We start from the raw sequence: 14,592 nt of genomic DNA, 5'->3' as shown, positions 1-14,592 counted from the left end.
GCTCACCGCTCCCGAGTATACCACTCGCCAATGTCCAGTCTCTTGACAACAAGGTAGATGAAATTCAAGCAAGGGTTTCCTTCCAGAGAGACATCAGATATTGTAACATTCTCTGTTTCACGGAAACATGGCTCACTCGGGATATGTTATCAGAGTCGGTACAGCCACCCAGTTCCTTCACGCATCATGGCAACAGAAACAAACATCTCTCTGGTAAGGAGAAGGGCGGGGGTGTATGCCTTATGATTAATGACTCATGGTGTGATCATAACATCATACAGGAACTCAAGTCCTTCTGTTCAACTGACCTAGAATTCCTTACAATCAAATGTGGACCGCATTATCTACCAAGAGAATTCTCTTTGATTATAATCACAGCCGTGTATACCCCCCCCAATCAGATACCTCGACGGCCATGAAGAACTTCACTGGACTCTATTTAAACTGGAAACCATATATCCTGAAGCTGCATTCATTGTAGCTTTGTAACAAAACTAATCTGAAAACAAGCTCCCTAAATTTGATCAGCACATAAAATGCGCGACTCGAGCTGGCAGCATTCTGGGTTGTTGCTACTCTAACTTTCACGACACATACAAAGCCCTTCCTCACCCTCCTTTCTGCAAATCTGACCACGACTCCATTTTCTTGCTCCCAGCCTATAGACAGAAACTAAAACAGGAAACGCCCATGCTCAGGTCTGTCCAATGCTGGTCCGAAAAATCAGATTCCACGATTCAAGATTGCTTCGATCACGTGGACTGGGATATGTTCCGGAATAGCCTCAGACAACAACATTGATGTATACGCTGACTCGGTGAGCGAGTTTATTAGCAAGTGCATCTGTGATGTTGTACCCACGGTTACTAAAACCTTCCCTAACTAGAAAACGTGGATTGATGGCAGCATTCGAGCAAAACTGAAAGCGCAAACCACTGCTTTTAATCATGGCAAGGTGACCGGAAACATGATTGAATACAAAAAGTGTAGCTATTCCCTCTGCAAGGCAATCAACCAAGCTAAGCGTCAGTATAGAGACAAAGTAAAGTCGCAATTCAATGGCTCAGACACGAGTCGTACGTGGCAGGGTCTACAGTCATTCACAGATTACAAAAAGAAAACCAGCCCCATCGCAGACACCGACGTCTTGCTCCCAGACAAACTAAACTTCTTTGCTCGCTTTGAGGACAATACAGTGCCAATGACACACCCCAAAATCTAAACCTGTGGGCTCTCCTTCACAGTGGCCAACGTTTTTTATTTATTTTACCTTTATTTAACTAGGCAAGTCAGTTAAGAACAAATTCTTATTTTCAATGACGGCCTAGGAACAGTGGGTTAACTGCCTGTTCAGGGGCAGAACGACAGATTTTTGTACCTTGTCAGCTCGGGGGTTTGAACTTCCGGTTACTAGTCCAACGCTCTAACCACTAGGCTACCCTGCCGTGAGTAAAACATTTAAAAGTGTTAACCCTCGCAAGGCTGCTGGTCCAGACAGCATCCCTGGCCACATCCTCAGAGCATGCGCAGACCAGCTGGCTGGTGTGTTTACGCAAGAAAGCTAAGGTAACTGAGCTAAATGACTATCGCCCTGTAGCACTTACTTCTGTCATCATGAAGTGCTTTGAGAGACAAGTCAAGGATCATATCACCTCCAACCTACCTGAAACCCTAGACCCATTTCAATTCTCCTACCGCCCCAATAGGTCCACAGACGACGCAATGGAAATCACACTGCCCACTGCCCTAACCCATCTGGACAAGAGGAATACCTATGTAAGAATGCTGTTCATCGATTACAGCTCAGCATTTAACACCTTAGTACCCTCCAAACTCGTCATTATGCTCAAGACCCTGGGTCTCGACCCCGCCCTGTGCAACTGGGTCCTGGACCGTCTGACGAGCCGCATCAGGGTAGGAAGGCGAGGGTAGGAAACAAACAACATTGATTCTCAACACTGGGGCCCCAAAAGGGTGCATTCTCAGCCTTCTCCTGTACTCCCTGTTCAACCATGACTGCATGGCCATGCATGCCTCAAACTCAATCATCAAGTTTGCAGATGACACTACAGTGGTAGGCTTGATTACCAACAATGACGTGACGGCCTACAGGGAGGAGGTGAGGGACCTCGGAGTGTGGTGTCGGGAAAATAACCTCACACTCAACGTCAACGAAACAAAGGAAATGATCGTGGACTTCAGGAAACAGCAGAGGGAGCACCCCCCTATCTACATCAACAGGACAGTAGTGGAGAAGGTGGAAAGTTTTAAGATCCTCGGGGTACACATCACAGACAAACTGAAATGATCCACCCACACAGACAGCATAGTGAAGAAGGCGCAACAGCACACTGGTGCACTTTACAAAATAGATGGCATGGGAAAAGGAGGGAGAAATATGTGGATATCTTGAAGCAACATCTCAAGACATCAGTCAGGAAGTTAAAGTTATTGACTGTATGTTTGTTTATTCCATTTGTAACTCTGTGTTGTTGTTTGTGTCGCACTGCTTTGCTTTATCTTGGCCAGGTCGCAGTTGTAAATGAGAACTTGTTCTCAACTGGCCTACCTGGTGAAATAAAGGTGTTCTCAACTGGCCTACCTGGTTAAATAAAGGTGAAAAAAAGAAAAACAAGCTTGGTTGCAAATGAGTCTTCCAAATGGGTCTTCCAAATGGACAATGACCCCAATCATACTTCCAACGTTGTGGCAAAATGGCTTAAGGACAACAAAGTCAAGGTATTGGAGTGGCCATCACAAAGCCCTGGCCTCAATCCCATAGAAAATTTGTGGGCAGAACTGAAAAGTGTGTGCGAGCAAGGAGGCCTACAAACCTGACTCAGTTACACCAGCTCTGTCAGGAGGAATGGGCAAAAATTCACCCAACTTATTGTGGGAAGCTTGTGGAAGGATTCCGGAAACATTAGACCCAAGTTAAACAATTTAAAGGCAATGCTACCAAATACTAATTGAGAGTATGTAAACTTCTGACCCACTGGGAATGTGATGAAAGAAATAAAAGCTGAAAGAAATAATTCTCTACTATTATTCTGACATTTCACATTCTTAAAATAAAGTGGTGATCCTAACTGACCTAAGACAGGGAATTTTTACTAGGATTACATGTCAGGAATTGTGAAAAACTGAGTTAATGTATTTGTGTCACAGTCGTCATAACGAGAAGACCAAGGCGCAGCGTGATATGAATACATACTTATTTTAATGAAGAATAAACACTGAACAAACTATTCAAAACAACAAACCGAACCGTGAAGCTAATATGGCTAGTGCAAACAGGCAACTAGACATATACCCAAGGAATATGGCTACCTAAATATGGTCCCCAATCAGAGACAACGATAAACAGCTGCCTCTGATTGAGAACCAATCTAGGCAACCATAGACATATAAACACCTAGACTTATAAAAACCCCTAGACAATACAAAAACTAAACAAACCACCCTTGTCACACCCTGACCTAACCAAAATAATAAAGAAAACAAAGATCACTAAGGTCAGGTTTTGACAATTTGTCTAAGGTGTATGTAAACCTACGACTTCAACTGTATTTATATGTGCATATTCTTATTCATTCCTTTACACTTGTGTGTATAAGGTAGTTGTTGGGAAAGAGTTAGATTACTTGTTAGATATTACTAAATGCACAAGCATTTCGCTACAGTCACATTAACATCTGCTAACCATGTGTATGTGACCAATAACATTTGATTTGATTCGATTAACAGGTGTGTCTTCTTAAAAGTTCATTTGTGGAATTTTCTTCCTTCTTAATGCGTTTAAGGCAATCACTTGTGTTGAGGGGTATACAGAAGATAGCCTTATTTAGTAAAACATCAAGTCCATATTATGGCAAGAACGAACAGCTGAAATAAGCAAAGAGAAACAGCAGTCCATCATTACTTTAAGACATGAAGATCAGTCAATCCAAAAACATTTCAAGAACTCTGAGAGTATCTTCAAGTGCAGTCTTAAATATGACATTTACATAAGAGTTCAGACCCTTTACTCTGTACTTTGTTGAAGCACCTTTGGCAGTGATTACAACCTCAACTCTTCTTGGGTATGACGCTACAAGCTTCGGACCCCTGTATTTGGGGAGTTTCTCCCATTCTTCTCTGCAGATCCTCTCAAGCTCTGTCAGGTTGAATGGGGAGCATAGCTGCACAGTTATTTTCAAGTCTCTCTAGAGATGTTCGATCGGGTTCAAGTCCGGGCTCTGGCTGGGCCACTCAAGGACATTCAGAGACTTGTCCCGAAGCCACTCCTGCGTTATCTTGGCTCTGTGCTTAGTGAAGGGGAACCTTCGCCCCAGTCTGAGGTCCTGAGCGCTCTGGAGCAGGTTTTCATCAAGGATCTCTCTGTACTTTGCTCCGATCATCTTCCCCTCGATCCTGACTAGTTTCCCAGTCTCTGCCGCTGAAAACATCCCCACAGCATGATGCTGCCACCACCATGCTTCACCGTGGGGATGGTGCCAGGATTCCTCCAGATGTGATACTTGGCATTCAGGCCAAAAAGTTCAATCTTGGTTTCATCAGACCAGATAATCTGGGTTCTCATGGTCTGAGAATCTTTAGGTGCCTTTTAACAAACTCCATGTGCCTTTTAACAAACTCCATGTGCTCTTTAATGAGGAGTGGCTTCAGTGCTGCAGAGATGGTTTTCCTTCTGGAAGGTTCTCCCATCTCCACAGAGGAACTCAGGAACATCTGTCAGAGTGACCATCGGGTTCTTGGTAACCTCCCTGACCAATGTACTTTTTCCTGGTTGCTCAGTTTGGCCGGGTGGCAACTCTAGGAAGAGTCGTGGTGGTTCCAAACGTCTTCCATTTAAGAATGATGGAGGCCACTGTGTTCTTGGGGACCTTCAATGCTGCAGAAATATTTTAGTACCCTGCCCCAGATCTGTGCCTTGATACAATCATGTCTCGGACCTCTACGGACAATTCCTTCAACCTCATGGCTTGGTTTTTGCTCTGACATGCACTGTCAACTGTGGGACCTTAGAAAGACAGGTATATGGCTTTCAGATGTTCAATCAATTGAATTTACCCAAGGTGAACTCTAATCAAGTTGCAGAAACATCTCAAGGATGACCAATGGAAACAGGATGCACCTGAACTCAATTTTGAGTCTCATAGCAAAGGGTCTGAATACTTATGTAACTAAGGTATTTCTGTTTTCTCTTTGTTATTGTGTGGTATTATGTGTAGATGAGTATTTTTTAAATTTAATCAATTTTATAATAAGGCTGTAACATAACAAAATGTGTAAAAAGGGAAGGGGTCTGAATACTTTCCGAATGCACTGTATATATGTACAGTATATACCTTCTCATCAAGGGGAAGATTACCAACAGTTCATCTTAATCCTCAATAATTTATTTTTCCTGTAGCCGACTTAACCTTCAAAAACCTCCAAGGCCAAATTTAGCACCACCTTACCCTCTTATGGTACGGTAACAGCAGGCCGCCATTTAAAAGCTTGCCATTCAATCCACGCCTCCTATTCCCCACGCTCCCCTGCGCCATCCCTCCATCCCCCCTCCGTCACCCCTACTGACCTAAACTGTGATCACATTCATATTTGAGGCCCGACAGCAGCGGAGTGAGTGATGTCCTCATATGTTGAACATCTGTCAGTTAGTTGCGTATGAGTGTCGCGTCAACGGTAGCGTCTGTCAGTTAGTTGCGTATGCAGAGTGCGTTAACAGTAGCATTAGCTCTCTCCGCCATTCAGCCCTGGTTCCATATTCTGCGTCTCCAGGAATCCATCCTATTAAAGTGGCTCTGAATCATTTGAAATGTGAATTAGAGGACTCTTGATGAATACTTGGGTGTGGGTTATTCACACACACATGCAAGGGCATACAGTCATGGCCAAAAGTTTTGAGAATCACACAAATATTAATTTCCACAAAGTTTGCTGCTTCAGTTTCTTTAGATATTTTTGTCAGATGTTACTATGGAATACTGAAGTATAATTACAAGCATTTCATAAGTGTCAAAGGCTTTTATTGACAATTACAGGAAGTTGATGCAAAGAGTCAATATTTGCAGTGTTGACCCTTCTTTTTCAAGACCTCTGCAATCTGCCCTGGCATGCTGTCAATTCACTTCTGGGCCACATCCTGACTGATGGCAGCCCATTCTTGCATAATCAATGCTTGGAGTTTGTCAGAACTGGTGGGTTTTTGTTTGTCCATACGCCTCTTGAGGATTGACCACAAGTTCTCAAGGGATTAAGGTCTGGGGAGTTTCCTGGCCATGGACCCCAAAATATCAATGTTTTGTTCCCCGAGCCACTTAGTTATCACTTTTGCCTTATGGCAAGGTGTTCCATCATGCTGGACAAGGCATTGTTCGTCACCAAACTGTTCCTGGATGGTTGGGAGAAGTTGCTCTCAGAGGATGTGTTGGTACCATTCTTTATTCATGGCTGTGTTCTTAGGCAAAATTGTGAGTGAGCCCACTCCTTTGGCTGAGAAGCAACCCCACACATGAATGGTCTCAGGATACTTTACTGTTGACATGACACAGGACTGATGGTAGCGCTCACCTTGTCTTCTCCGGACAAGCTTTTTTCCGGATGCCCCAAACAATCGGAAAGGGAATTCATCAGAGACAATGACTTTACCCCAGTTCTCAGCAGTCCAATCCCTGTACCTTTTGCAGAATAGCCATCTGCCCCTGATGTTTTTCCTGTAGAGAAGTGGCTTCTTTGCTGCCCTTCTTGACACCAGGCCATCCTCCAAAAGTCTTCACGTGCAGATGCACACACACCTACCTGCTGATTCAGATAATTTGCATGGCAATAAATTGCAATTCATCTGATCACTCTTCATACCATTCTGGAGTATACACAAACTTCCATCATACAAACTGAGGCAGCAGACTTGTGAAATTTAATATTTGTGTCATTCTCAAAACTTTTGGCCACGACTGTACACTCACTCACACACACACACACACACACACACACACACACACACACACACACACACACACACACACACACACACAAACTTAACACGACAGCGCAGAGCTCCTTTTTTCCCCCTACCTCCTTTAAATAATCAGATTATGAAAACACTAACATGGTTTCAAGTTGTTTTTCATTAACGAAACATAGAAATAAAACACCCAGTAAGCATTCATCTTGTCGTGTGTGTGTGTGTGCGTGCGTGCGTGCGTGCGTGCGTGCGTGCGTGCGTGTGTGTGTGTGTGTATAAAGTCGCGGCCAAATGTTTTGAGAATGACACAAATATTAATTCATATTAATTTAAAAGTCTGCTGCCTCAGTGTGTGTGTGTGTGGTAGCTGCCTAGGCCCTTGTAGTATCGTGCTGTGGGATAGAAGGGGAGAGGTGGGGACACAGCAGTATCGGCTTGTGGGATAGGAAGGGAGAGGCGGGGACACAGCAGTGTCGTGCTGTGGGATAGGAGGGGAGAGGTGGGGACACAGCAGTATCGGCTTGTGGGATAGAAGGGGAGAGGTGGGGACACAGCAGTGTTGTGCTGTGGGATAGGAAGGGAGAGGCGGGGACACAGCAGTGTCGTGCTGTGGGATAGGAGGGAGAGGTGGGGACACAGCAGTGTCGTGCTGTGGGATAGGAAGGGGAGGGGGACACAGCAGTGTTGTGCTGTGGGGATAGGAGGGGAGCAGTGTCGTGCTGTGGGATAGGAAGGAGAGGTGGGGACACAGCAGTGTCGTGCTGTGGGATAGGAGGGGAGGGGGGACACAGCAGTGTCGTGCTGTGGGATAGGAAGGGAGAGGTGGGGACAAAGCAGTGTTGTGCTGTGGGATAGGAGGGGAGGGGGGGGACACAGCAGTGTCGTGCTGTGGGATAGGAGTGTCGTGCTGTGGGGGAGGGGGGGGACACAGCAGTGTCATGCTGTGGGATAGGAGGGGGACACAGAGGGGGACACAGCAGTGTCGTGCTGTGGGATAGGAGTGTCGTGCTGTGGGATAGGAGGGGGGGGGACACAGCAGTGTTGTGCTGTGGGATAGGAGGAGGGGGACACAGCAGTGTCGTGCTGTGGGATAGGAGGGGAGAGGGGGGGACACAGCAGTGTTGTGCTGTGGGATAGGAGGAGGAGGGGGACACAGCAGTGTCGTGCTGTGGGATAGGAGGGGGACAGGCAGTGTTGTGCTGGGACACAGCAGTGTTGTGCTGTGGAGTGTCATGCTGAGGGATAGGAGGGGAGGGGGACACAGCAGTGTTGTGCTGTGGATAGGGGGAGGGGGACACAGAGTGTTGTGCTGTGGGATAGGGGGGACACAGCAGTGTTGTGCTGTGGGATAGGAGGGGAGAGGCAGGGACACAGCAGTGTCGTGCTGTGGATAGGAGGGAGAGGCGGGGACACAGCAGTGTTGTGCTGTGGATAGGAGGGGAGAGGCGGGGACACAGCAGTGTTGTGCTGTGGATAGGAGGAGAGGGGGACACAGCAGTGTCGTGCTGTGGGATAGGAGGGGAGGGGGGACACACAGCAGTGTCGTGCTGTGGATAGGAGGGGAGAGGCGGGGACACAGCAGTTCTACTCTGGAGCGATTACTCTTCCTTTGATCACTGAGGCTCCCGCTGTGTCTTAATACGCTGCGATAATTCCAGCGTTCTCCCACTGTCTGCGGATTTGGGGAGTTGTGCTCATCTTGGCACATGGATATGTACACGTGCATAAGTGCACACACACACACACACACACACACACACACACACACACACTCTAACACACTCTCTCTCACTCTATCTCTCACACACACACACTAACACACTCTCTCACTCTATCTCTCACACACACACACACACACACACACACACACACACACACACACACACACACACACACACACACACACACACACACTCTGGTAATTTATCAGGATCAACGGGAGCCCTGCTACTCCGGAACACAAAACCCTGTGGCCATGCTACTCCGGGACACAAAGCCCTGTGGCCCTGCTACTCCGGAACACAAAACCCTGTGGCCCTGCTACTCCGTAACACAAAGCCCTGTGGCCCTGCCACTCCAGAACACGGGAAAGCCCTGTGGCCCTGCTACTCCGGGACACAAAGCCCTGTGGCCCTGCTACTCCGGGACACAAAGCCCTGTGGCCCTGCCACTCCGTAACACAAAGCCCTGTGGCCCTGCCACTCCGGAACACAAAGCCCTGTGGCCCTGCTACTCCGGAACACAAAGCCCTGTGGCCCTGCTACTCCGGAACACAAAGCCCTGTGGCCCTGCTACTCCGGAACACAAAGCCCTGTGGCCCTGCTACTCCGGAACACAAAGCCCTGTGGCCCTGCTACTCCGGAACACAAAGCCCTGTGGCCCTGCTACTCCGGAACACAAAGCCCTGTGGCCCTGCTACTCCGGAACACAAAGCCCTGTGGCCCTGCCACTCCGGAACACAAAGCCCTGTGGCCCTGCTACTCCGGAACACAAAGCCCTGTGTCCCTGCCACTCCGGAACACAAAGCCCTGTGGCCCTGCCACTCCGGAACACAAAGCCCTGTGTCGCCAACGCCTTGCGGCGTTGTAATGCTAGAGAACGAGATGCTAATTTTGCAGCCTGTCTCCCAGATACTGTGAGGATTAGCAATTAATAGGATGAAGGAGGGGTGTTTCCATGAAAACACCATGACCGGTTATGCTCATAAAATAAGCAGGCCCACAAGTTAAGCCCTGTTCCCACCATTGCTTGTTAAAACTACACTGTAATGGAAAACTGTCATTTATACGCACATTTTTTGTTATTATCAACATTAAAAAACTCTGAAATGTTTTACTGCAGCATACTGTAAAGGGTGGTGCATTGTGTTAAAATGTCTGTATTTCTAATGGTACTGTAGAATACAGAATAGCGCACCACATCTTTGGAACCCAACACACCTTTTGACCATTAGTGGAGGCATGGTATTGTTGTTTCTGGTTCATTAACATATTTTGAGGCTACAGTTGTTGCACCCGTGAGGGAGTGGTTATAGTGCCTTATTCATTTGAACCGTTTAGGGGACAGATTGGAGTGGCAGCAAGTCTTAAACCTTAAATGGTTGAGCATTTTGCCATGTCCTTTGTTCTGTTTTTCCCTGCAGTCACTGCCAGTTTGGAAGCCTTTGTCAAGGCCTCTAGAAGTGCAAGTGAAATAAAACACCCAACATTCATTAATATTCTGTAATGTCTAAACACTGCCAGCCTGCTTGCACCAACCCATTGTAATTACAGTAAAATACTATGAAATACAAACCCCTCTCCTCAATGAATTTCAATCATCCATTCATTACTCCCGATTACGGTAGCATTGACTTTTTTTTTACAGTATAATAATTTTACTGTATTGTACTGTGTGTCATTACACTATCATATTTATTTTACAGTAGATGTACTGTAATATTAAATACAGAATTTTGCTTGTCACCGAGCCTGTAAATTCATGGTAACCCTTTTACAGTGTAGCCACTGAACATTGACTAGCCTTTGAATTAAGATGAGATTAAATAAGATCAAATAGGATTAAAATGTTATTGATCGCCATGCAGGAAATTTGTCTGCAATATTAAAACATACAAGTACAATACCAATACAGCTGAAACAGACACAACAACCATTATTCATTCATTTAACAAGCCAATCTGATGCCCTTTTTCTTGAAAAACTAAATCTGATCTAACATTTTTCTAACAAAATCACCATCGCAAAGCATACTATGTAATATATAGGCACTGAACAATAACTAGTCTTTAAATTAATTCATTTCAAAACCAATTAATTCACTTTGCGGTTTTATTTATTTATATAGTTTCTCAGATCTTCTGTCCTTTTTGTCCCCTCCAGGCTCTCCGTACCGGGACAAGATCACCATAGCGATCCTGCAGCTGCAGGAAGAAGGGAAGTTGCACATGATGAAGGAGAAGTGGTGGAGGGGGAACGGTTGTCCGGAGGATGAGAAAAATAAGGAGGCTAGCGCTCTGGGGGTGCAGAACATCGGGGGTATCTTCATCGTGCTGGCTGCAGGGCTGGTGCTGTCTGTGTTTGTGGCCGTCGGAGAGGTCCTGTACAAGTCTAAACAGAACGCTGAACTGGAGAAGGTGAGGTTTATAGGCTTCGTAGAGCATCATATCACCTTAAACTAATGTACTGTTAAACCAAAGTTTATTTGGAATTTACGGTAACAGTAAATTAACAGTAACTTACAGGTAAGTAAGTTACCGTAAAAACATGATTTTCTTTTACAGTGTAGGTGTCATAGAACATTTATAAGGTCTTCTTAAAAACTGTGTACTGTGCCAGAAAGTATTCATACCCCTTTACTTATTCCACCTTTTGGTTTGTTACAGCCTGAATTCAAAATGGATTAAATATATTTATTTCTCACCCATCTACACACCCCATAATGACAAAGGGAAAACATATTTTCAGAAATGTAAGTAAATTTATTGAAAATAAAATACGTAAATATCTCATTTACATAAGTATTCACACCCCTTAGTCAATAAATGTTACAATCACATTTGGCAGTGATTACAGCTGTGAGTCTTTCTGGGTAAGTCTCTAAGAGCTTTGCACACCTGGATTGTACAATATTTGCACATTATTATTTTCAAAATTCTTCAAACTCTGTCAAATTGGTTGTTGTTCATTGCTAGACAACATTTTCAAGTCTTGCCATAGATTTAAGCCAAAAAAAGATTTAAGTCAAAACTAAATCGGCCACTCAGAAACATTCACTGTCTTCTTCTTCTACACCTGCATTGCTTGCTGTTTGGGGTTTTAGGCTGGGTTTCTGTACAGCACTTTGAGATATCAGCTGATGTACGAAGGGCTATATAAATAAATTTGATTTGATTTGATTCTTCTTGGAAGCAACTCCAGTGTAGATTTGTCCTGGTGTTTTGTGTTATTGTCCTGCTGAAAGGTGAATTCACCTCCCAGTGTCTGGTGGAAAGCAGACTGAACCAGGTTTTCCTTTAGGATTTTGCCTGTGCTTAGCTCTGTTCCATTTTTTTTTATCCTGAAAAACTCCCCAGTCTTTAACGATTACCAGCATACCCATAACATGATGCCACCACCGCTATGCTTGAAAATATGGATAGTGGTACTCAGTAATGTGTTGAATTGGATTTGCCCCAAACATTCAGTCCAAAATGTTAATAGCTTTGTTTTGCTGTACAGGATTCCTTCTTTTCTCTCTGTCAATTAGGTTAGTATTATGAAGTAACTACAAGGTTGTTGAGCCATCCTCAGTTTTCTCCTATCGCAGCCATTAATCTCTGTAACTGTTTTAAAGTCACAATTAGCCTCAAGGTGAAATCCCTGAGCGGTTTCCTTCCTCTCCGGCAACTGAGTTAGGAAGGACCCCTGTATCTTTGTAGTGACTGGGTGTATTGATACACCATCCAAAGCCTAATGAATAACTTCACCATGCTCAAAGGGATAATCGGATGGCTTTCTTTGCGAGGCATTGCAAGGCACCTTCCTTGTCTTTATGGTTGAATCTGTATTTGAAATTCACTGCTCGACTGAGGGACCTTAGATATAATTGTATGTGTGGGGTGCAGAGATGTTAATTAAACACAGTTGTTGCACACACAGTGAGTCCATGCAACTTATTATGTGACTTGGTAGGCACATTTTTACTCCTGAAGATGTTTACTTGCCATAACAAAGGGGTTGAATACTTATTCAATAACGACATTCCAGCTTTTTAGTTTTAATTCATTTATAAACATTTCAAATAACATAATTCCACTATGACATTATGGGACATTGTGTGTAGGCCAGTGTCCCAATTTTTTGTGTGCAATTTAATCAATTTTAAATTCAGGCTGTAACACAACAAAATGTGGAAAAAGTCAAGAGGTGTGAATACTTTCTGAAGCCACTGTAGATGCCTCCAAAACCATGTACAAGCTAAATCATACCAGACTACGTAAAGGCTGATATAAAAGGTATTCCCAGCTGGTTCACAGCCCTTTATAAAATAGCATGGCATTTTCTTGTGAATGAGTTGTGTAGTGTATAGCATAGTGTACAGTATAGCGTAGTATAGTATAGTGTGGTAGTATAGTATAACAAAGTATTGTAGTGTGCTGTATAGTATAGTGTAGTAGTATAGTATATTGTGGTGTATAGTACAGTATAGTGTAGTATAGTATATTGTAGTGTATAATATATTGTGGTATAGCATAGTATAGTGCAGTAGTATAGTGTAGTGTATAGTATAGTGTAGCATTGCATAGTATAGTAGTATAGTGTAGTGTATAATATAGTGTAGTATAGCGTATTATAGTATAGTGAACTGTATAATGTAGTGTAGTAGTATAATACCATGAAGTAGTATAGTATAGTGTAGTATATGTAGCATAGTATAGTATAGTGTGATATAGCATAGTATTCACATGTTGCACCTCCGTCACTCGTTCGCGTCATCATGCCATTGTTATGAATGTTCTCAAGCCGCCCTCTACCCGGCGCCATGTGGTGCCCTAAGGTCTTGATCAGTCCAGCCATTATGGACGGCAGCTAACGATTGTTTAGTCTAAAGTACACTATAGTGCCTGGAAATACGATGACACTGCTAAAATAATCAAATGTTTAGCAAGAAACAACTTTGCCAGCATTATCATGTCATCAAATTTACTTTACACAAGGTAATGTTGTCATTAGCCAGCAAAGTTTTTAAAAATAGATAGCATTGCTAACGAGTGTCCTCCCCTCAATCTTAGCTAACTATCTAACGTTACACTTCATTTAACGTCAATCTGCCATTATCAAAATGATGAAAAAAGATTTTCTGACTAATTCTTTGCCTCCTTTTGAATGTATTGTATTTCCAAGCCACTGAAATGCACTATTGATCAAAACTTCATCAGCGCTCGATGCATTGAGTAGAATGCAGTTGGGCATTAGTCCAAAACCAACGTTCAAAACATTATTCTGACGAAACATGCAACCCATGAATAGTGTAGTGTAGTGTAGTGTAGTGTAGTGTAGTGTAGTGTAGTGTAGTGTAGTGTAGTGTAGTGTAGTGTAGTGTACACTACCATTCAAACGTTTGGGGTCACTTACAAATGTCCTTGTTTTTGAAAGAAAAGCACATTTTTTGTCCATTAAAATAACATCAAATTGATCAGAAATACAGTGTAGACATTGTTAATGTTGTAAATGACTATTGCAGCTGGAAAAGGCTGATTTTTAATGGAACATCTACATAGGCATACAGAGGCCCATTATCAGCAACCATCACTCCTGTGTTTCAATGGCACGTTGTGTTAGCTAAACCAAGTTTATCATTTTAAAAGGCTAATTGATCATCAGCAAACCCTTTTGCAATTATGTTAGCACAGCTGAAAACTGTTGTTCTGGGCAAATTTGCAAAGAAAAAGCCAGACTGGCTAATAAAAATAAAAGATTCAGATGGGCAAAACACAGACACTGGACAGAGGAACTCTGCCTAGAAGGCCAGCATCACCTCTTCACTGTTGATGTTGAGACTGGTGTTTTGCGGATACTATTTCATGAAACTGCCAGTTGAGGACTTGTGATGCATCTGTTTCTCAAACTAGAGATTCT

At 43.9% G+C, this 14,592-nt stretch overlaps 1 protein-coding gene across 1 annotated transcript in view; it reads left to right on the top strand.

Annotated features, from left to right (window-relative positions):
- Positions 1-14,592, top strand: part of LOC112249829 (glutamate receptor ionotropic, kainate 2-like) — a 174,923-nt gene that overhangs the window by 151,864 nt on the left and 8,467 nt on the right. The window contains exon 17 of the mRNA XM_042321472.1: positions 10,855-11,108. Within this exon, the coding sequence (XP_042177406.1) occupies positions 10,855-11,108 (254 nt within the window). The remainder of the gene's footprint in view (positions 1-10,854; positions 11,109-14,592) is intronic.

Source organism: Oncorhynchus tshawytscha, linkage group LG05, assembly GCF_018296145.1.
Source record: "Oncorhynchus tshawytscha isolate Ot180627B linkage group LG05, Otsh_v2.0, whole genome shotgun sequence".
NCBI lineage: Eukaryota > Metazoa > Chordata > Actinopteri > Salmoniformes > Salmonidae > Oncorhynchus > Oncorhynchus tshawytscha.
This window is presented reverse-complemented; position numbering and strand designations above follow the sequence as displayed.